Genomic DNA, 24633 nt, shown 5'->3' with positions numbered 1-24633 from the left:
TTACTTTCCCAGTTCCTCAAGCCAAAATGTCCTTACAAGTCCTTTCCCCTAGAGAGAGAGAGAGAGAGAGAGAGAGAGAGAGAGAGAGAGAGAGAGAGAGAGACACACACACACACAGAGAGAGACACAGAGAGAGAGAGAGACACAGAGAGAGAGAGAGACAGAGACAGAGAGAAAATTATCAATGTGACAGAGGGATATTATGATCACTAACCAGCCATCCAACTCCCAAAGTATTTGCATCTGAGATTTCAGTTACTTCTAAGATTACATCTTTTACAATAATATTGTCTAAAGTCCTTGTTTATCTTCCTAAAATCAAACCAATTGAGAAAATGAATAAGCTTTTTTGTTCAACTTGGTTCCATAAAGTCTGTACAATCTTACCATACTATAATTGGAGAGGGAATACACAATGCACGGCTATGCACAATCACGCTCAGCCGAGGGGTTTCGAGGGGAAACCAACGAGGTACGAAATGAGTGATGAGGAAGAGGAGGGGAAGGAGGAAGAGGACGAGGCGCGGTAGCCTAGAAAGGAGCACGCACAGCTCTGTTTCTAGTCTTCTCTTCTGTTGAATGTGCAATAAACTGACAACCACGGTGGAGAGAGGTCTCAAACCACAGTTGCCACCAAGTGCCAGAAACGTAATATATAGCAACAACAAAAAATCCCCAAACTTTCAGACAGGGCCCTCACTGTACCTTCATGGCGATGTCTCCTCTCAGCTCACAGTGGAATGTGCTGAATGTGTCCAGAAGAGCCTTGGTAGAGCTGCTCACATGGATCTTTAGTGCTGAGAATCAAATAGGAAACTGACATTACTGCTGTTGGAGACCTACCAACATGCAAACATAAGGCTAGCTTGCTAACTATGTAACTAACTAACTAACTAACTAACTAACCACCTTGATCTCACTGAATTGCATACAAATACCATGGTATTACACTTTCAAAATGAGTGCATTTAGGCTGCAAAAGTCCAATTTCACATGCAGTGTATACGCATTTTATACGGCTATTTCTCCCCCGGCCGCTACATCGCTCCCCGGTTCTCTTCGTCCCTCGTTAAATGCCCCGGATCCCTTAGTTCTCCTGCCGGGCGAGAGACTACCGGACCAGCAAGCGAGTCTCTCGGGTGGCCAAGGGATTCTCCCCGGCACCTCGGAGACGCTCAGTCTCCCTGAGACTGAGCCAGCCGATAGGCTAACTGGAAAAGTGCCTGGCTGAGCCACGTGTAACGTATAGGGCAAGCCGAATAATATAAGTTCAGTGTGCAATAAAGATAGGCTAACTGGAAAAAGTGCCTGGCTGAGCCACGTGTAACGTATAGGGCAAGCCGAATAATATAAGTTCAGTGTGCAATAAAGATAGGCTAACTGGAAAAAGTGCCTGGCTGAGCCACGTGTAACGTATAGGGCAAGCCGAATAATATAAGTTCAGTGTGCAATAAAGATAGGCTAACTGGAAAAAGTGCCTGGCTGAGCCACGTGTAACGTATAGGGCAAGCCGAATAATATAAGTTCAGTGTGCAATAAAGATAGACTAACTGGAAAAAGTGCCTGGCTGAGCCACGTGTAACGTATAGGGCAAGCCGAATAATATAAGTTCAGTGTGCAATAAAGATAGGCTAACTGGAAAAAGTGCCTGGCTGAGCCACGTGTAACGTATAGGGCAAGCCAAATAATATAAGTTCAGTGTGCAATAAAGATAGGCTAACTGGAAAAAGTGCCTGGCTGAGCCACGTGTAACGTATAGGGCAAGCCGAATAATATAAGTTCAGTGTGCAGTAAAGATAGGCTAACTGGAAAAAGTGCCTGGCTGAGCCACGTGTAACGTATAGGGCAAGCCGAATAATATAAGTTCAGTGTGCAATAAAGATAGGCTAACTGGAAAAGTGCCTGGCTGAGCCACGTGTAACGTATAGGGCAAGCCGAATAATATAAGTTCAGTGTGCAATAAAGATAGGCTAACTGGAAAAAGTGCCTGGCTGAGCCACGTGTAACGTATAGGGCAAGCCGAATAATATAAGTTCAGTGTGCAATAAAGATAGGCTAACTGGAAAAAGTGCCTGGCTGAGCCACGTGTAACGTATAGGGCAAGCCGAATAATATAAGTTCAGTGTGCAATAAAGATAGGCTAACTGGAAAAAGTGCCTGGCTGAGCCACGTGTAACGTATAGGGCAAGCCGAATAATATAAGTTCAGTGTGCAATAAAGATAGGCTAACTGGAAAAAGTGCCTGGCTGAGCCACGTGTAACGTATAGGGCAAGCCGAATAATATAAGTTCAGTGTGCAATAAAGATAGACTAACTGGAAAAAGTGCCTGGCTGAGCCACGTGTAACGTATAGGGCAAGCCGAATAATATAAGTTCAGTGTGCAATAAAGATAGGCTAACTGGAAAAAGTGCCTGGCTGAGCCACGTGTAACGTATAGGGCAAGCCGAATAATATAAGTTCAGTGTGCAATAAAGATAGGCTAACTGGAAAAAGTGCCTGGCTGAGCCACGTGTAACGTATAGGGCAAGCCGAATAATATAAGTTCAGTGTGCAATAAAGATAGGCTAACTGGAAAAGTGCCTGGCTGAGCCACGTGTAACGTATAGGGCAAGCCGAATAATATAAGTTCAGTGTGCAATAAAGATAGGCTAACTGGAAAAAGTGCCTGGCTGAGCCACGTGTAACGTATAGGGCAAGCCGAATAATATAAGTTCAGTGTGCAATAAAGATAGGCTAACTGGAAAAAGTGCCTGGCTGAGCCACGTGTAACGTATAGGGCAAGCCGAATAATATAAGTTCAGTGTGCAATAAAGATAGGCTAACTGGAAAAAGTGCCTGGCTGAGCCACGTGTAACGTATAGGGCAAGCCGAATAATATAAGTTCAGTGTGCAATAAAGATAGGCTAACTGGAAAAAGTGCCTGGCTGAGCCACGTGATAACGTATAGGGCAAGCCAAATAATATAAGTTCAGTGTGCAATAAAGATAGGCTAACTGGAAAAAGTGCCTGGCTGAGCCACGTGTAACGTATAGGGCAAGCCGAATAATATAAGTTCAGTGTGCAATAAAGATAGGCTAACTGGAAAAAGTGCCTGGCTGAGCCACGTGTAACGTATGGGGCAAGCCGAATAATATAAGTTCAGTGTGCAATAAAGACAATTGGTACGTAAGGTATACTTACTCTACGTATTTGCTTACTTAGACGTACTCCACTATTTTGCTCCTATCGCATTTAATACTGTTTATACTGTTTATTCCATGCTATGTTGTGTTCTTTCTTCTTAGTCTGCTTATTCTACTATTTTACTATCGCATTACTACTGTGTATTTTATTTTATGCTATGTGTGTTATGTGAACGAGCAACTGTAACTTGTCCCAATTTCCCCCCGGGGATCAAGTTTTTCTGATTCTGATTCTGATTCTGATTCTTCCTGGTTATATGGACGATGGCTCCCCTGGCAGGGAAAGCCCCAGTAGAGGCCCCTGGTGGAAACGGCGGTGATGAACTACTCGACCGGCACAAAAACACCTTGGTTGCAACCAAGGTGTTTTTGTGCCGGTTTAGACAACTAAAACATCTCGGGTAAGGTTAGGCAATAAAAGAAACTTGGTTGGGGTTAGGTGCTGGTTTGGGGTTAAAAACATTGGGTTTTGGCAACTAAAACAGCATTAAGGTTAGGCAATAAAAGCTACTTTTAGGTTTAGGCAAGTAAAGCAACTTGGTCGGGGTTAAAGGTTGGTTTAGGGTCATGGATAAAAACGGTCCCACATCGGGAGGCGAAACCTGCACTCTCTCGTGATGAAAAGCTGTAAAAATTGCAAGTTGGGGACACTATCCGCTGGTACACCCATCCCACCAAATACAATACTGCGCTTACATTAACGACTGAACGCAATTTGGCGTATTCCATCCACATTATTTAATAGTGGAAATGGGAGTTTACGGAAGTTCTACCAAGAGACGGAACTAGTTATGTCATCATGTTCAATTATCCAATAACAGCCTGCCATTTTTCCAAGCGGTCTGTTTAAATGGGGTTCCCCTCCTACCTGTCTATTGCTCTTGTCTCCTCTGCACTGCAGCGTCACCCCACCACCTCCCCGGCTTCCACCCCAGTACCACCAGGTGAAGGCTCCTCTCCTAAAGGGGGAGGGTTCCGACGCCCCTGCCAAAATCCATGGCAGGTCCGCCGTCACGTGGCTGATCCACCGTCACGTGGTCGATTCCCGGTCACGTGGCTGATCCCCCTTTTGGCCAAGGAGCTCTCCGCCAAAGACGGGATTAATTAAATTCAATAAATATTGTTAAATCTGGTTTGGTTTGGTAGAAAAGAGTGTTATTTGTAGGCCTACTATTATTTAAGAGATTGTGCTGAACTAACTACGTGTGCCTGCCTACATAACTACTGTATTTAACTACCCAAGGTTCTTATATGTGTCCTCAAGGTCTGCCCCCACCAGCTGGCGGGGGTATTCACAGACATTTTCAACCAGTCCCTCTCCCAGGACTGTCCCCTCCTGCTTCAAATCTGCCACCATCATCCCCATTCCCAAACAGCAGAAGGTGCCCCATAGCCCTCACACCCATAGTCAGCAAGTGCCTGCTGGAGAGGCTGGTCATATTACACATCCGCCCCACACTACCCCCCACCCCACCACGACCCCCTACAATTTGCATACCGCCCCAACAGGAGCACAGCGGGTGCCATCGCCCACGTGTTCCACACCGCCCTCTCCCACCTGGAGGGAAGGGACACTTATGTGAGAATGCTGTTCGTAGACTAACAGCTCAGGTTGGTCTCAGCTCCAGGTTGGTCAGCAAGCTCAAGGATCTGGGCCTGAACACAGCACTGTGTGACTGGATCCAGGACTTTCTGACAGACCACCAGGTGGTGAACGTGGACAACCGCACCTCCTCCCCACTGCCCATCAGTGGGAGACTCATCCCCCAGTCAACATCAATGGCACAGTGGTGGAAAGGGTGGACAGCTTCAAGTACCTGGGAGTCAACATCCACCAGGACCTGACGTGAGCCAGACACACTGCCACTGTTGTCAAAAAGGCCCAACAGCGACTGCACGGACTCAGACAGCTAAAGAGATTTGGCCTGAGGCCCAAAATCCTCAGGGACTTCTACAGAGGCACCATTGAGAGCCTGCTGGCCGGCTGCTTCACTACCTGGTATGGGAACTGTACCACCATGGACCACAAGGCGCTGAGAAGGGTGAGGTGCGCAGCCCAGCACGTGACAGGATGTGAGCTGCCAAAACGGCCAGATCTGTACACTCAGCGGTGCCTCAGGAAGTCCCGGAAGATCATCAAGGACATAACCCACCCTCACAACTGCCTGTTCTCCCTGCTGCCCTCAGGGAGAAGATACAGGGTCCCAAGAGCATGCACAAACCGTCTGCGGAATAGTCATTTCTTCCTGCAGGCCACGAGACTCCTCAACAGATAACACACACACACACACACACACACACACACACCACACACACACACACACACACACACACACACACACACACACACACACAACAGTGCAATAAACCTGCTATTGTCATTTGCACACTCTTGGACACTCGTGGACACTGTGAACACTTTCATCATATTCTATTTAATACTTTATCACTTCTACTTTATTAGTTTTATATATTATATTATTATATTATATTATATTATATTATATTATATTATATTATATTTTAATATTATATTTATTTAACTGTTGCCTTAATTGCACTTCACATACACCGTTTACATTGTTGCCCTATTTAACTGTTGCCTTATTATCTATTTGTTGCTTGCTGTGATTTTGCACTATTCACCTACTGCACCTTGTCTGTAACGGAGCCCACAGCATCAGAATTTCACACGTGCGTACTCGTACAACGGGGTGACAATAAAAATCTTAAATGTTGAATCTTGAATACCTAATCACTTGCTTAGCTACTTAATTGGCTGAAATGCTAACTCCAAAGTTGTTTTAAAGTTGGCATTCAAAACGGTCATCTTCACAAAAGGATCAAGGCAAATTCCCATGCCATTTGTATAATCCAATGTCGACAGGAAAGTGTATTGTGAATAAAAATAGGCTATGATGGAGGCTGCATACGTGATCCATACGACTCCATCCTTGATGCCGTGTTGACCGTATCGCCAAACAAACAGTAGCGGGGCATCTTCAGACCAACCACACCCGCTACACAAGGTCCTGAAACACATGACAAGTAGAGACATCTTCAGACCAACCACACCCGCTACACAAGGTCCTGAAACACATGACAAGTAGAGACATCTTCAGACCAACCACACCCGCTACACAAGGTCCTGAAACACATGACAAGTAGAGACATCTTCAGACCAACCACACCCGCTACACAAGGTCCTGAAACACATGACAAGCAGAGACATCTTTAGACCAACCACACCCGCACAAGGTCCTGAAACACATGACAAGCAGAGACATCTTCAGACCAACCACACCCGCTACACAAGGTCCTGAAACACATGACAAGTAGAGACATCTTCAGACCAACCACACCCGCTACACAAGGTCCTAAAACACATGACAAGTAGAGACATCTTCAGACCAACCACACCCGCACAAGGTCCTGAAACACATGACAAGCAGAGACATCTTCAGACCAACCACACCCGCTACACAAGGTCCTGAAACACATGACAAGCAGAGACATCTTCAGACCAACCACACCCGCTACACAAGGTCCTGAAACACATGACAAGCAGAGACATCTTCAGACCAACCACACCCGCTACACAAGGTCCTGAAACACATGGCAAGCAGAGACATCTTCAGACCAACCACACCCGCTACACAAGGTCCTGAAACACAAGACAACAAGCAGATAAGCCATGATGATTTCCTTTAGTTAACGTTTTAAGTGTAGCGTTAGTATATTCGGTTTTTGACATCTTCCATATCTGGAAAGACGTGCATTTCGTTGATGGAAATAAATGAGGAGAAGGCTGCAAAGCTAGTTGAGGCAACCCACCAAAGCGGTGGGTGCAACAACTCTGGATCAGTTGATGTGTCAGGTGAGCTGGGTTATTGTCTTTGCTGATGGGACGGTCTATTAAAGCTGTCAAACTCACTCGCTCATGTGCACCAGAGCACATACTTGTTCATTCACTCCTGCTGTTCACCCTGCTGCCACTAGCTTCTCTCACCCCACCATCACCACCTCAGCATCCAAGAGTCGGCTCAGTTTTATTATGCTTTCCCCACAGGCGGTTTCTCTTAATTGATCCTATTGAGAATTAATTAATCAATTGATCTCTCCCTGCTCTCACTTCTGGCTTGGCTTTAAATAATGCTGTGCAGGGAGTGATATGAAACAAAAATAAAAGCTGTATTGTATATTTGTTCTCAATATGTTCATATTCAATACATGAGTAACGAGACAAATCTCATTGCTTTTGGAGTTGATGTACCTGAATGTAAGCCGATGCGGACCTTGAGCTGCGGTTGTGGCACATGTGGGCTCTGGTAGTGCCTCAGACCCTTGACTATTGCTAGAGACATTCGGGCGATCTCTTTAGCATGCTCGTCCCCATTTCTGATGGGTAAACCAGACACGACCATGTAGGCGTCTCCGATGGTCTCCACCTGGAAAAACGATGACAGAAATACAGTCTAAACTTAGAAGTTGAGATCTTTTGTTCATTGTTCAGATTTTATTTTTTTAATATAATGTACAGTATGTAGAGCACCAGAAAATTGTTACTTTACCTTGTAAACGTCATAGTTGTCAATGATATTGTCAAAATACGTATACAAGTCATTCAGTAGATTTACCACCTGAAGGAAAGAAACATTTGAACACAATTTATTCTATATAAAACATCAGTACAGGTACAGATAGAGATGCATATATGTACAAGTGCATAATTTATTTTTATGCATGAGCATGCATACTCACAAGTATAAACAATTTGTATAAACTCCAACTGTTCTAACCCATTATATACTAATCATTTTCTCTGGTTTCCCCTATACCCTGAGCTTTATGCCTATCAAACACCCTTATCAGATCTCGTATTGTACACGGAATAAAACGTAATAATGTCACCCAATATTACCATTAACACCCAAATGAGGATCAAGCCATTGCCTGCTGTGCTTCACAGCAGCTGCACCCACAAAGACACATGGTAGGTAGGCTATGCTGCTGATCCCATGTTTGTCTGTTGACCTTCCCATACTTTTGAAGGTTGAAGGTACAACATGGGCACTCTAAGGCCTATAAAATAACCCTTCAACCAGAGGCGGAACTTGTCATCTTCGGCTGTTCTGAATCTTCTCTGCTCCTCCCTACGGCTGTGCAGCAGTCTCTGACGCAGGGGACGACTGTCGCCAAGAGACTCATTCTGAAGGAGTGGAAGTCCCACTCTCCACCATCTTTTCAGTTGTGGCTGACGGACATGGTTTCGGTTGTGCGCATGGAGAGACTCAGGTACATGAGGACCAACTCACTTGGGAAGTTCTCAACGATTTGGGACCCGTTCCTGGCCTACTTTGACGAGGTTAGAAATGAGTAACTCGCCCAGCTATTCTCTAATGGACTCCTTACATTGGATTTTATGTACAGTATTTACAAGCACCTTATACGGCTGGTAGCACCATGTTGTAATGTTGGTGTGTGTTGTTTTTGTTTTGTTTTGTGTGTGTGTGTGTGTGTGTGTGTGTGTGTGTGTGTGTGTGTGTGTGTGTGTGTGTGTGTGTGTGTGTGTGTGTGTGTGTGTGTATATCTGAGTTTGTTTCGCTTTTGTTGTGAAAATTGAAAAATAAAATATTGAAAAAAAGTACAACATGGGCTCCCAGTACATGGGACTAGTTCAACCTGTTTGAATGACTTGAGACTTTCTTTTTATCCCCTTTTCTTATAGCCTTTTCATCTTTTCCATAGAAAGGTATTTGAGTCGGCTGGTCACCTGCATAGGTGTGATTCTGGCCGACATGACAGTGAATCCCTCGATGTCACTGAAATAGATGGTGACACAGTTGTAGGTTTCTGCCTGCACCGTCTTCCCAGCAAGGAGCTGTGCAGCCACACATCTAAAGATACAGGGAGAGTGATGTGAGCAAATAAGCTCCCACATGGAAGAATACAGTACAGGATAGACCACATAGTGTAGGTGCTGTGTTGTGAAGAATACAGTACAGGATAGACCACATAGTGTGGGTGATGTGTTGTGAAGAATACAGTACAGGATAGACCACATAGTGTAGGTGTTGTGTTGTGAAGAATACAGTACAGGATAGACCACATAGTGTAGGTGCTGTGTTGTGAAGAATACAGTACAGGATAGACCACATAGTGTGGGTGATGTGTTGTGAAGAATACAGTACAGGATAGACCACATAGTGTAGGTGTTGTGTTGTGAAGAATACAGTACAGGATAGACCACATAGTGTAGGTGCTGTGTTGTGAAGAATACAGTACAGGATAGACCACATAGTGTAGGTGCTGTGTTGTGAAGAATACAGTACAGGATAGACCACATAGTGTAGGTGATGTGTTGTGAAGAATACAGTACAGGATAGACCACATAGTGTGGGTGTTGTGTTGTGAAGAATACAGTACAGGATAGACCACATAGTGTAGGTGATGTGTTGTGAAGAATACAGTACAGGATAGACCACATAGTGTAGGTGTTGTGTTGTGAAGAATACAGTACAGGATAGACCACATAGTGTAGGTGATGTGTTGTGAAGAATACAGTACAGGATAGACCACATAGTGTAGGTGCTGTGTTGTGAAGAATACAGTACAGGATAGACCACATAGTGTAGGTGTTGTGTTGTGAAGAATACAGTACAGGATAGACCACATAGTGTAGGTGTTGTGTTGTGAAGAATACAGTACAGGATAGACCACATAGTGTGGGTGTTGTGTTGTGAAGAATACAGTACAGGATAGACCACATAGTGTGGGTGTTGTGTTGTGAAGAATACAGTACAGGATAGACCACATAGTGTAGGTGATGTGTTGTGAAGAATACAGTACAGGATAGACCACATAGTGTAGGTGTTGTGTTGTGAAGAATACAGTACAGGATAGACCACATAGTGTAGGTGTTGTGTTGTGAAGAATACAGTACATGATAGACCACATAGTGTAGTGCTGTGTTGTGAAGAATACAGTACAGGATAGACCACATAGTGTAGGTGATGTGTTGTGAAGAATACAGTACAGGATAGACCACATAGTGTGGGTGTTGTGTTGTGAAGAATACAGTACAGGATAGACCACATAGTGTAGGTGATGTGTTGTGAAGAATACAGTACAGGATAGACCACATAGTGTAGGTGTTGTGTTGTGAAGAATACAGTACAGGATAGACCACATAGTGTAGGTGTTGTGTTGTGAAGAATACAGTACAGGATAGACCACATAGTGTAGGTGCTGTGTTGTGAAGAATACAGTACAGGATAGACCACATAGTGTAGGTGTTGTGTTGTGAAGAATACAGTACAGGATAGACCACATAGTGTAGGTGTTGTGTTGTGAAGAATACAGTACAGGATAGACCACATAGTGTAGGTGTTGTGTTGTGAAGAATACAGTACAGGATAGACCACATAGTGTAGGTGTTGTGTTGTGAAGAATACAGTACAGGATAGACCACATAGTGTAGGTGATGTGTTGTGAAGAATACAGTACAGGATAGACCACATAGTGTAGGTGATGTGTTGTGAAGAATACAGTACAGGATAGACCACATAGTGTAGGTGTTGTGTTGTGAAGAATACAGTACAGGATAGACCACATAGTGTAGGTGCTGTGTTGTGAAGAATACAGTAAAGGATAGACCACATAGTGTAGTGTTGTGTTGTGTTGTGAAGAATACAGTACAGGATAGACCACATAGTGTTGTGTTGTGTTGTGAAGAATACAGTACAGGATAGACCACATAGTGTAGGTGCTGTGTTGTGAAGAATACAGTACAGGATAGACCACATAGTGTAGTGTTGTGTTGTGAAGAATACAGTACAGGATAGACCACATAGTGTAGGTGTTGTGTTGTGAAGAATACAGTACAGGATAGACCACATAGTGTAGGTGTTGTGTTGTGAAGAATACAGTACAGGATAGACCACATAGTGTAGGTGTTGTGTTGTGAAGAATACAGTACAGGATAGACCACATAGTGTAGGTGTTGTGTTGTGTTGTGAAGAATACAGTACATGATAGACCACATAGTGTAGGTGTTGTGTTGTGAAGAATACAGTACATGATAGACCACATAGTGTAGGTGTTGTGTTGTGAAGAATACAGTACAGGATAGACCACATAGTGTAGGTGTTGTGTTGTGAAGAATACAGTACAGGATAGACCACATAGTGTAGGTGTTGTGTTGTGAAGAATACAGTACATGATAGACCACATAGTGTAGGTGTTGTGTTGTGAAGAATACAGTACAGGATAGACCACATAGTGTAGGTGCTGTGTTGTGAAGAACAGAGTGTAGGTGATGTGTTGCGGGAAACCTCTGGTGAATAATAAGCCTATTAGATGGAACTGGAAAGAATAAGAGGTAGAGGACAAGGTTATGCTCTACAGAGTCTAGGCAGACATACTGTAGACAGAAAAAGAGTCATGCAAGACAGATTTGAATAAATCTGTAAAATAATAATAAATAATAAAATTGGCTACACCTGTCTGTCTATCACAATTTCACGAATGGCTGGGCCATAGAGGGGTTCCAGGGGAGCGATACTTATACACAACACACGCACGCATGCTGGCGCACGCGCGCACACACACACACACACACACACACACACACACACACACAGACACAGACACAGACACACACACACACACACACACACACACACACACACACACACACACACACACACACACACACACACACAGACACAGACACACACACACACACACACACACACACACACACACACACACACACACACACACACACACACACACACACAGTTGTAGATTGGAATTTGTATCAATAACATCATTCTTCATCCCGTATTAACCAGAGCATTTCAAGCCAATATGAAACTCGACTTGAAACTCATAACGGGGCGGACACGGGTCTAAAATTGATGGGTCTGGGCGGGCACGGGTTTACAAAATTGGACCCGTGCAGGACTCTGACACACACACACACACACACACACACACACACACACACACACACACACACACACACACACACACACACATACACCAAAGGTCCTTGAAGGGGTTCTAGGGGTCCTTGAAGGGGCTCCAGGTGTCCTTGAAGGGGTTCCAGGTGTCCTTGAAGGGGTTCAAGAGGTCCTTGAAGGGTTACTGATACCGATACCGATACCGATACCGATACAGGTACAGGTACTGCTAGTGGTACCGGGACCGGGACCCCGGGCTGGAGGCCCACCAAACTAGATTTGAAGGCCACATAGCGGCATGATAATCTAGTATGATAAAGGAGCAAAGAAATAAGTTTCACTCTCTCTCTTTGTGTGTGTTGCAAAGAAAAAGTGAGAGAGAGAGAGAGAGAGAGAGAGAGGAGATAGAGACGATGCTCCAGCCTCACACAGAGAAAAAAATCCATATTTATCATTATCACCGTGGCAACATCTGGGTGAGTAGGCCCTCGGCACGCCTCTTCTCCTCCAGAAACTGGGCAGTGCGCTCACTCACCACCTCCTCCAGATTGGTGGCATACTGCTCCAGACGAGATAAAAGGTTGTCCAGAATGTTGTCGCTTCCACTAATAACACAAACACACGTATGCAAGCATGAACACAGAGAAATGCATTCATTTTTTATCCAGAATTGCTGTCTAATTGTTTCGTTTATAAACTAGAAATACCGCATCGCGTTTGTACGCCTCCGCAAACAAGTCAGCAGTCTACATCCATGTCTGTCCAGACTCATACAAGCACAAATACATTGAAGCCCACAGCACAGTGGTGTGGCCATTCACACTTATCGCACTTTAGGCAATGTTTGGGAGTACCTCAACAACGCGGCTAATCGTTTTCAACATGGGAAATGGTCCTACCCCTACCCCAGAAGTTACCACCCACATCCCCCTACCCGGCCCTCGAACCCTGAGTCTCTATGACCTTCTGAACCCTAGCTATGGCCCCTCCCTTGCCCCACCGCTTTCCCTCACCACAGTCCTGACCAACCACCCAGAGCCCCCCTCTACCCACCCCTCAAACCCTGACTCTCTACGACCTTCGTATCCCTAGCTACAGCCCCTTTTCTCCAACCCGCCCCCCTTCGTTGACCCCCACACACCCTCCCACCACCCACATCCCCCTAGCCACTCTCTCTATACCACCCCTTGAACCCCAACACTCTACGCCCTTCCTATCCCTAACTATGGTCCCTTTTCCCTAGCTCCACCCTTTTACCTCACCACGCCCCTTCCCGCCACCCACACTCACTAGCCACTCCCCCTACACACTCCTCGAATCCCGACACTCTACGACCTTCCTATCCCGGACCCTTTCTCCGCCCCTTTCCCTCTATACAACCTTCCTATCCCTAGCTATGGTTCCTTTTACCTATCCGCGCCCCCCTTCCTTGAAGGAACAGACGTAGCCTACAGTACGTGTGGCCACAGTGACCTTGAACTTGGACCTTTGTCCACCAAAGGGGAATCAGTTTATCCTTGAGTGCAAGTTGATGTTTGAGCTAAATTTGAAGTAATTCTGTCAAGGCGTTCCTGAGGTATCACGTTAACGAGCATGAAATGGGCAGTCGTGAGGTCACAAACTAAACTAAACGGTTTTGAAATCATTCATCTAGTTTGACAGTTATTGAGAGTTGATTTGAGTTAATGAGTTATTAATTTGAGTTAGTGTGGACCAGTGATGTCACTGGTCCACACTTTAACACTCAATAACTGTCAAATTAAATGACAGACTTCAAAACCATTTACAGTTTTCTGATATACTACTGATGTTCTAATGATACAAAGCTGGTTGAAAATGGGCGGAGTGTTCCTTTAAGAATTTCACAAGGAACAAATAAAGAATGTTCACTCTCTTTATCTGGCAATTAAGAGAGAGAGGATGATGACCTGACTTACTAATGTTGACATGAAATCACTTCAAAATGAGGTGTCGGATTGTTTGAGTAGTCTTTGTATCCTGATGCTTTCTCACTTTCTCTAATATCATCGTCTCTCCTCAAAACACATCCCCCCTCTCTCTCTTTCTTTCAAACTGTCACGTATGTCCTTGCATGTTATCCGATTAAGAGTTATCATTGCTTATATTAAGGGGCCTCCTCCTGTGTCTGTTGTACTTAATTACACACTCTCAATAGGACCACTCACACCTCCTCCATGACAGGAAGCATAATCACACTTCATAAGTTTGACACGTGTCTTTGCTCTTATCTAGATTAGAGAACAGTTGTGTGTTTTTCCATCAAAAGCCCAACTCAGGTCAAAGTCAGGTCAAAGTTAGGTCAAAGTCAGTCAATTAGTCAAGAGTGAGACATTTTTCCTTTTTGTGACAAAATTGGCCACAGTATATCTTGTGAGACTGAACAGTATTAATGAATAAAAGGATATAAAATATATTATTATGAAAATGTAACTATGAAACTGTACACATGTGTTGTAAACTCCCACAATCCTTTTATCATAATTATACAGAAAGACCCACTGTATTTATCATCGCCATGAGAACGCTGTGCGTCCGGGTAGTGCAGCGGTAGACTACAAAAATGAGGGTCACAGATTCAAGCCTCCGTGCTAACTCCGGCTTGGTCGGGCGTCCATACATGCACAATTGGCCGTGTCTGCGGGTGGGAAGCTGGATTAAGGGCATGTGTCCTCGATATGTCTGCGGGGAGGGGAACTCTGAGAAATAGCGTGATCCTCAGTTAATGTATTGGAATGTGTGTGTTAACAGGGTTTTCCAACGTCCAACTGGGTGAAAACCCAACAATTTTCAACAGGTAATAAAAAGGTGTGATTCCTTGTTACTGTACGTATTCATACCCAGTGGGACAGAGCCTCTTGACGGTGACGCGGAGGGAGGAAAAGTCGGGTCTGTCAGCGGGCCGCTCACTCCAGCAGGAAGTCATGAGATCCTCCACGCTCTCTGGACACTGCCCCCTGTCTGTGTGGGGCCGCAGGGGACTGCAGCCCCCTGCCTCCACCCGTTCCACTTTCTCTGTGGACGGTGGGCAAGGGATGAAAGAAACAACAGGGAAATGCTTTAAATATGTAGAGTATGTCCGTGTGAATGGGTTTGTTTGTGTGTATGCGCGGGGGACTTGGGGGTGGGGGTGGGGGTGGAGGAATAGCGTGATCCTGCCACGTGCTACGTCCTCCCGGTGAAATTCCTCGCTGTCAGGTGAAAAGAAGCGGCTGGTGACTGCACATGTATCGGAGGAAGCATGTGCTAGTCTACAACTCCCCAGATCGGCAGAGGGGGGTGGAGCAACGATCAGGACAGCGGGGGGGAATTGGCCAAGTACAATTGAGAAGAAAATTGGAGGGGGGGGGGGGGGGGGGGAGGATCTGAAAGAAGAGAAAAAAAAAAAAAAGTAAAGAAATAAAGTAAGTTGGTGAAAAAGAGAGAGACAGAGAAAATAGATAAGACACACAAATGCACATCCATGCTGCCGCCAACCTATGACATACATATTCTCATCATTGCAGGTACACATCAACAATGCCACAAAGAAGCAAACAAAAAGACACAAAGATACAGATTTCAGGCTGTGATATATATATATATACATATATATATGATAGATATAAATAGATAAAGATAGATATACTGTATGTCACCTTGCGTCGTGAGCTTGCAGTTGGGGATATAGAAGGCGCCGCAGCGGTACACCACTTCTTGAACAATGATAGCAAAGCTGTAAACGTCACCTCTTTGGCTGCTAGAAGGAGACATGTTGGCCCTCAACAGCTCTGGGGCCCGCCACAGCAAGGCTGAGGAGAGAGACACAGCAACAATACAAATAACATCCAGTCTGCTGCACACTGCCTAAACTTGCTTGGTTATTGTATTGGATTAACGTTTTGATCAAAGCACCTTCATAATTCTGTCACAGTGTATGGACTCTATTTAATTTTTATGCTGATTGGTTGTTTGTCCTACAAAGTTATTTGTGTAAATAGACAGACACATTTTCTTAGTAGTCTCTAATACACTAATAGGGATAGGGACGGAGAGTCAACTCCAAAACAGTAGTTTTATTTCTAATAATCGTGAGATTTATGGGGAACACACCCCTCTGTGACCCGACCCTACCCTACCCGCTAGGGGCGCTAACACCGTCCTTCATACAGTAGATACTACGGCGGGGCATGGAAACGCCATTCATAATGAGCCTTCTTCTTGCCCACCCTGGGAAGAAGGGTTGTCTGGTGAGTTATCTCACTCATATTATTCATAAAACCGGGGTTATATTCATAACCTTCAGTTTTATTTCAGCAGCTGTCCCATAGACTGCCATTGTAATGCTAAGCTAAGTAGCATTGAGGGGTGAAACGGACTTTCTAATGCACGCACAGAGGAGAGAAAGGCACCTACATGCTAGTTATACTATCGGGAATATGGCATAGGCGAACCTCCCAAAATGTTGCCGTATCCCTTTAAAGTCCTCAATTCCATCATGTCGATTCTGAGAATTCTAATTTGGTTGTACTAATAAATGGAATTGGAGCTGATTCCTGTTGCAATCTCGACTCCAAACTCTAGAATCGAAGAAACAGTTTAATTTAAACACGTGTATATAATTAATTCTGATGTAGGCCTATCTATACTAATCTGTGTTCGATTGATTTGGTCTGACCCATTTCACAACAAGTGTGGAAGGGAAAAGGAAAAAGTCAGTCTAGACTCTAGACTCAACTCCCAAAAAGGTGGAATCGTCCATTCATGGTGATGTTCTGTATTACACCCACACTGTGAACTGGGGTATGGTAGTTATTGCGTATGAAGAGACAAGCAGCCGCTGACAATGACGATGACAATTCTCTTCCTCCTCTGCTCTTCCTAGTTTATATCTCTACCTCCATCCATTCCTGTGAATCCTGTCTACTCACCGGTCCATTGCTCTGAGGAAGGGTCCAAGCTCTCCAGGCTGCGTGGTGTTTGTCTGAGGTGGCTCAGACCATAGTCGGTCACCTTCAGCACAAAACGACTGTCCACCACACAATTTGAGGAGGAAAGGTGACCGTGAGAATGCAGAGGACTTCGGTGCAGATAGTCCATTCCCTACGGATGGACACACACACATCAGACAGATGGAGTCAAGGGCCATCAATGTGAGTATTAAAACTATCATTGACAAGGGTCCTGGTTCTGATCGATGCTCAGTGGTGTGTAGACATTTAATTACATTGATTTCATGTCTGAAAAACATCCAATCTTGTGCTATGTCTCAGAGGAGATATACACGTGATATACTGTACAATGCCAAGGTTGTAGCCCTGTGGTAAGACATGATTTAATGAGTGATCATTTGGAGACATGAAAGCGCATGGGAAGAACATCCGATACCTTTACAATGTCCAGCATCAAGGAGTATTTGAAGCTCCAGTCGAGTTTGATTGAGCTATTCTTTAATATGTCCTGGAGTTAGAGAAGCAGGTAGTAAAAGGTGAAGTCACGTAGTTAAAGGACCAGTTTACAAAAACGAAAAGACATTTCATTCATTACTCACCTCCATGCCTATTGATGTGGAACATTGAAGTTCCATTGCTTTAGTCCACAAAATACTTTAGTTTCACAGCAATACAGCATTGCAGCATTCTCCTAAACAATTGAGGTGGATGGTGACTAGCTATCAAACGTGCCAAAACGAAAAGTCCCTTATCTTTAACTTTCATTGCACTAGACATCAAACATGCTTGTTTACAAAGAGAATAAATATAGAGCAATGTCACTATCAACATTGCCACGAATCTGACATAATACTAATTTACAATATGTTCCCCCAACAAGTGCAGTACTTTTCTGAAAGCAACCAAACCAAACCAAAATGTCAATATAAAACCTACGTGATTTTAAATATGTTTTACTGGAAAATGTTGGCCCACTCACTTAAACATTCTGTAGTTTCGGTCTTCACCATTGATGGATTTAATTCTTTTTTTTCAGGGAGGCATGATATTTGCAGACATTACAAAGTAATGAGATGATCAATGTAGCGACATCCTTGGTGGAAATCCCACACCATGTGTGCAAGGGAGTGAGTGAGAGAGAGAGAGAGAGAGAGAGAGAGGGAGAGATGGAGAGAGGGGGAGAGAGAGGGAGAGAGAGAGGGAGGGAGAGAGAGAGAGAGAGAGGGAGAGAGGGAGAGAGAGAGAGAGAGAGAGAGGGAGAGAGAGGGAGAGAGAGAGAGGGTGAGAGGGGCGGGGTTACCTGCAGGCTCCCTTTAGGGCAATACTCAAGAATAAGAAAGAGCGGTGGGGTCTCCAGGCAGGCACCAATGAAGCTGCAGATGTTTGGATGGCTCAAGTCTCTGCACTAAAACAAACAATGATGTAGTGGTAAATCAAGTAGTTGGTAAACCCTGATGACAATAAAGGTAATAATAATAATAATAATAATAATAATAATAATAATAATAATAATAATAATAATAATAATAAAATAAATGTATATGGCACTTAAAGTTACAAAATGATTCACATAACAGAAGTCAACAAAGTTAAACATACAAACATTAAAACAGGGAAATTAAAAAGTCATAAGTCAAGTAATAATAATACATACAGACAGTGCATTTTAAAGGTGATTTTGTGTTGGATTTGGTGATAATATGGCAAACAACCACAAATAAAACCACAAAAAAAATCATGCTTTTCCCCTTTATATAGCTAATTTTAATACTTTTCTTTGGTTGAACAGAGTTTTAGGTTGGTTTACCATCCATCACTACATCCCTAAAAACAAAACCATGCTTACACAAGTGTGTGCAAGCAAACAGACAAATCCATAGGCACATGCAGTCACAGAAACAAACATGAATTTTGCACACACACACACACACACACACAGTAAAGCGATGCTCGTGAGAGAATACTTACCGTAAATTCCGGACTATAAGCCGCACCTTTTTTCCCGTTTTTTGGCCTTTTTTGGCCCCTGCGGCTTATATAACGGTGCGGCTTATCTATGGATTTTTTCAAAAAAAAAAAAAAAAAAAAAAAAAATCTCTCTTTTTTAGCACTCTTTCTAACTATAAATCCACTTCTGTTTTAATTTCCTCTCTTGCCCTCTTTTCACCACACTGTATGACACTGTATGACACTGTATGACACTGTGTGCACTGTAAATAACAACACAGGTGGTGTTGTGTTATGTTGTTTTGTTGAAATGTTAATAAATGGGAGCATTACATATGGTAATTAAACATTAAAACACAAAAAAAATAAAAATAATAATAAATAAAAATACCATTAAAACACCCGCGGCTTATAGTCCGGTGTGGCTTATATAAGAAAAAAATAGTCAACTTTGAAGGTGTGGCTTATACACCGGTGCGCCTTATAGTCCGGAATTTACGGTACTTGTAAAAGTGCACATCGCATATACTCAGAGGTGGTACGTTTTCAAGCTTTGCCTTGTGTCTTTTGATAATCCCCTCTCACCTGTTTGAGCTCACACAGCAGCTGTCCATTCAGACACACGTTCTTCACAGTCAGGAAACGCACCCAACGGATGCTTTCCTGAAATAAATAAGCTCTTCATCATTAAATGGCACAAGTTGTCTTTTACATGGGTTACTAATCATAGGCTTACTAGTCTCTCATTTTGTTATAAATAAATGATGATGTAATCTGTGAAAAATAATAAAAATGTCATTATAAAAAAGTTGGCACAAGTTGGCATGAATTGAGCACAATAATTCAAAGAGGAATACATAGTCGGAACACTGTTTTAACAACAGATGGGAAAGTACAGCCTTTCTTAGTAGAAGTACAGTTGTAACGGTAATATCGTAATAAAACGGTGTTCATCACCCTGGACAATTCTAATGGGTGTTTTTTCCACAAAAAACGTGCACATAATGCGTAAAAGCTGGGGGAGCGCGAGACGAGAGAGACAAACAAACGCTACATTGTTTTTGTCTGTCGTGCATTAAAACTAAAGTAACCACCCTATTTTGAAAATGTAAGTAGAAAGTACAGATATTTGTGTTCAAATGTAGGGGGTAAAAGTAAAAAGTTGTCAGAAAAATGAATACTCAGTAAAGTACAGAGACCTGAAAATCCTACTTAAGTACAGTAACAAAAGTATTTGTACTATAGTTACTGTACTTCCCATCTCTGGTTTTAACAAAGACTGCATTGAAGAGTTGAATATCAAAAGTAGCCTCTGCTGTTCAGACGCAAATTATTTGTTTTGTCTTTCATGCTAATTAAAATATAACCCAGAAATTGAAACTTCAAAGAATTGTAGTTTTACTTGGTAGATGCCTGTTCTGCGAGTTGGTTTGTCTGTCATGCTGGCCAGGATGTACTCCATCGAGTGAGTCTGGAAGGCCTTGGAGTTTGGATAGGACACCTGGAAGGTCATGTTATGTTATTGGTGAAGAAAGCAGTTAACATTGGGCACCGAAATAGAAATAGGCATCAGCAAGACAAAATGCATGCATGCCCACGCAGTTCGTGACCTTGCCAGCAGGGGAGGGGGCTATTAGTGTGACCTGACTGGGGTCAACCTTCCACAGCTTGACCCTCTCGTGGAGACGCACACGCAGAATGTACTTCCTGCAATACAAGAAGAGGATGGTCCTGTTAGACTGTCTCACATAAGCAGCTTCAGATAAATACGCCATTATGAAATCATGTATAGACTCCAGACTGCTTCAATCTCAACATTGAGAAAGTTTACTAAACCTCAGTTGAAGAATCCAGAACATTTTCACTCACTCATGTACACTACCACTCAGTTTGGACTGTGGAAAGACAAAGTAAAGGCTTTGGAAAGAAATTAATACGTAGGTATTAACTTATTTGTCTAAACCAGTATATTCTTCAACAGGAGGTCCGGGGCCCCCAGGGGGTCTGCAGAGGTACTGCGGTTCTAAAAACCATGAGATGACTCACTAATGGGATGTGGGAGCTCCCGTATGCCAGACAGTTCATTTCTGCAACCGAAAGGGAAGTTGTGTGTGTGTGTGTGTGTGTGTGCGTGCGTGTGTGTGTGTGTGTGTCTGTGTGTATGTCTGTGTGTGTGTGTGTGCGTGTGTGTGTGTGTGTCTGTGTCTGTGTGTCTGTGTGTGTATGCGCACGCGCGTGTGTGTGTGTGTGTGTGTGTGTGTGTGTGTGTGTGTGTGTGTGTGTGTGTGTGTGTGTGTGTGTGTGTGTGTGTGTAGTACCTGTAGAGCAAACAAACAACAACTGTCACTGTGGATAAAACACCAGCAATCATTCCCATGATGATCAGAAGCCTGCGTTCTGAAACAAGAGCATAATGTACACCACATGACTTTATAACACAAATGACCTAACATCATTACTACATGGTAGATAACATTACCCTAACTCTACATTTTATTAATAGTCATTAATATAGTGTAAATTATTCAATTATAATTTACATGCATACTTGTATGTTTTACCATAACTGTGTGCGAAATATTCTGTATTATGTCTTATGTATGCTCAAAGAGCCTCTTTTGTTTTCATACATTTAACTAACTTTAATTAACTTTAATTAAAAAATCCAAACAACTGTGAATTCCTGTCATTGTTTCCAGCCCATCAGTGAGGGGGGAGATGGACACTGTAAGCTGCAATAAAACGCTATTAAAGAAAGGCAGAATTGGTTCCTCTTGGCCAAGATACAGATGAATAATTTAAGAGATGCTCTCACCTCTCTGACTTGTCCATCTCTACTTTCTCTCTATATTGTTCCCGGAATATCTTTCCCTCCCAGGTTCCATCTCGAATTTCTCTATTATTACTTTTAATCAAAGCCAAGTCAGGTCCATGGCTGTGGGCTGTGTGACCTTGACTAAGAGCAGAGCACACAGTCCACAAGTATTGCTGTTCAGCGCTGGAAGCAGGACGCACAGTTGTGGATGATGCGTGGGGTAATGCCTCCCTCTTCTGGTGTTTCGATCCCATTGGATTACTACACAAATAATGTACATTGTAAATACTGATTTATTCATTCTGTAGCAAGCAGTGTTGGGGGTAATGCATTACAAAAGTAACGCATTACAGGTAACGTGTTAATACATTACTCTTGGCAGTAATATTAACGCATTACCAATAGGATTTCCGTCATACCAGTTACTATGTCAACTAACGCGAGTTACAACCCCATCCTGAGCTTCTGTCAGCTCCTCATTAGGTTGCATTGTGTTGCATTATGAGGCATTCATCTATGCAGTAAAAATTAGTATGGGGTGAAGGTAAATGTTATCATGATGTGTTCAAATGTAATCTTGGAAAATGTAGCTAGTTTTTTTGCTGAGAAACCTCACAAAAATAGTTATTGGAGAGGGAATTATGCCCTGTTTAACTAGACTAGTTCAAAGCAGCTTATAATAATTAAAACTACTAATGCCAATACTTTTTTTTTAATGAAAAATATACAATCATTTCCTAATCAAACTGTGTGTTTTCATGGAAATAACCACTATAGATGGCAATAAAGAAAAAAATAAAAGGAGAAGAATCAGAATTTTGGATGGTTTACTTTTTACACTGACATCAGGACGATTGAAATTATTTTCCGGGATGGCGGTGTCGACTTACTCTACACAGACAGTAATATTGTAAAGTAACTTATTAATTTCAAATGAAAGCAACTAGTCATATGTAGTATATTACATTTTGAAAGTAACTTGCCCAACACTGCAACTAGGCAGTCTGTCTGGGTATGGATAGAGAGGTGTGGGGAAAAAGGGGGCATGATGTATAAAACTGCGTGTAGATTCAACACTATAGACTATGTGTATGCACTACATTGTACCGTACAATTGATTTATACAACCCAGCTTACATGACATGGTCGTCATGCATTGTTACGTTCAATCATTGTGAAACTGTGCACACAACGTGCTCAAGTCAATGCCCACTCCTACAATTAGCCCTAAATGGATGTCGGCACACCACTATTACATCTGGTTTGCACATACTGTAAATGCCAGTCATAAGCCCAGAAAATCAGCAATGCCATGTGCTCTAATAGCTCTAATAGCACCAAGCCATTATATTGTTACGCACAGCCATTTTGCGCCATACAATATTATGAGCCATGACAGCCTATTGATTGATGAGACATGTGTAGGTCTAATTTATCCTCCAATGTGTGTGCTATTCCACAATGTGGTACGTATGATTTAGTGACAATACTGTAATAAACCTATTTACCTTTGCTGGAATAAAATTGAGGGAAAAGGATGATAATCACATACTCTCCATCTGTAAATGTCATCATCATCATGAAACTATTAAGATCTAATAGGCTCCTAGTTTAACATACTGTACTGAAAGATAATCGTAAAGTCAGTCGTTATCCTCCTGTTCAGACTCATGAAAGTCGATGTCGATTGTAAAATGTTCATTTGGAGGTATGCGCATTCGTCACATTTTTTAAGAGGTGTAGGTAGCCTATTGATATATGCTGTGTGTTTGCATTGTTTAAACTTGCCCCATATTGTTTTCCCCCCCATTACTGTAGGAACTGTGGCTACTCTAGGAACGTGCATAATAACAATTTAAAAATATTCTGAAGCTATTTGCTGGTTTACAACTCTGATCATACCACAGCTAAGACATATTCTATTCACGTCTGAGAAGATCATTACCAGTGCAGAACTCGCCATTGTAGCCACATTCAGGTGTGTCCTTAGGTGGGCTCTTTCTACCCCCCCGGCCAGATGATTTGGATTCCCATTACTCCCTCATATTCCTTTAATCCTTTAATCTCATTCTTTAATTCTGACTTGAAACTCAAATGTAAAATAATTCTGAGATTAACCTCATAAATCGAATACATTTTTCACATGTCCCAAATAATCTGAAGGGAGAGGCGTTTGACCCGACGCTGCCAAGTGGTTTTGTTTTCACAAACGGTGGTAGTCTGATCTCACGATCTCGTGTGAATCCAGCTGCCTTGCAAGGTGACTTTAAACTAGCACAGTGGATGGTCCAGCTTGGTATTGCATAACACTTACCTATCAACAGGTTGGGGCTCTGGTTCACCGTATCCATGGCGATAAGAGCACCTGCCCCGATCCTGCCCACACTGAAGGGCACGGAGGAGGTGTTCGGCAGAGACAGCAGGAGCGTGAATTTTGCACCTTCATCTTCACTCACCCAGGACAGGAGAAGTTGCATCATGAGAACCTCATAGCAGGGGAATGCCATTGGCTCTGGGAGACACAGGAATGGGCTTGTAACTCACAATGAATATCAAAGTAATACAGTTCATAATGAAGTTGAGACTATGCATTGGCTGAAATCATAACAATTTACATTATTTATTGAATGTTACTATTACTGTACATGATCTATTAGTGTGTATGTCTATGTAACAAAGACTACTGCATGATTTGTAACGGGAATGGCAATTGTAGCTTTCTTGTATTCTGTCAGATAAAAGTAATTGACTTACCAGTCAGCCTGGAATATTT

General features: G+C 43.0%; 1 protein-coding gene across 1 annotated transcript; it reads right to left on the bottom strand.

The window, feature by feature from the left end:
- Window positions 1–24367, bottom strand: LOC310775802 (atrial natriuretic peptide receptor 1; the record flags this gene model as incomplete). The annotated part of the gene is made up of 16 exons (XM_083635934.1): window positions 1–48; window positions 706–797; window positions 6117–6215; window positions 7457–7631; window positions 7755–7823; window positions 8957–9080; window positions 12611–12754; window positions 15008–15182; window positions 15806–15958; window positions 17078–17249; window positions 17535–17606; window positions 18399–18503; window positions 19631–19708; window positions 20448–20546; window positions 23369–23373; window positions 24175–24367. 16 exons carry the CDS (start codon window positions 24365–24367, stop codon window positions 1–3), a joined length of 1803 nt encoding a protein of 600 aa, XP_083492060.1.
- Window positions 24368–24633: the final 266 nt, after the last annotated feature.

This window comes from Poromitra crassiceps, assembly GCF_964638095.1.
Source record: "Poromitra crassiceps genome assembly, chromosome: 4".
NCBI classification, from domain to species: Eukaryota; Metazoa; Chordata; class Actinopteri; order Beryciformes; family Melamphaidae; genus Poromitra; species Poromitra crassiceps.
Note: the sequence above shows the minus strand (reverse complement) of the source record. Positions and strands in the feature narration are given on the sequence as shown.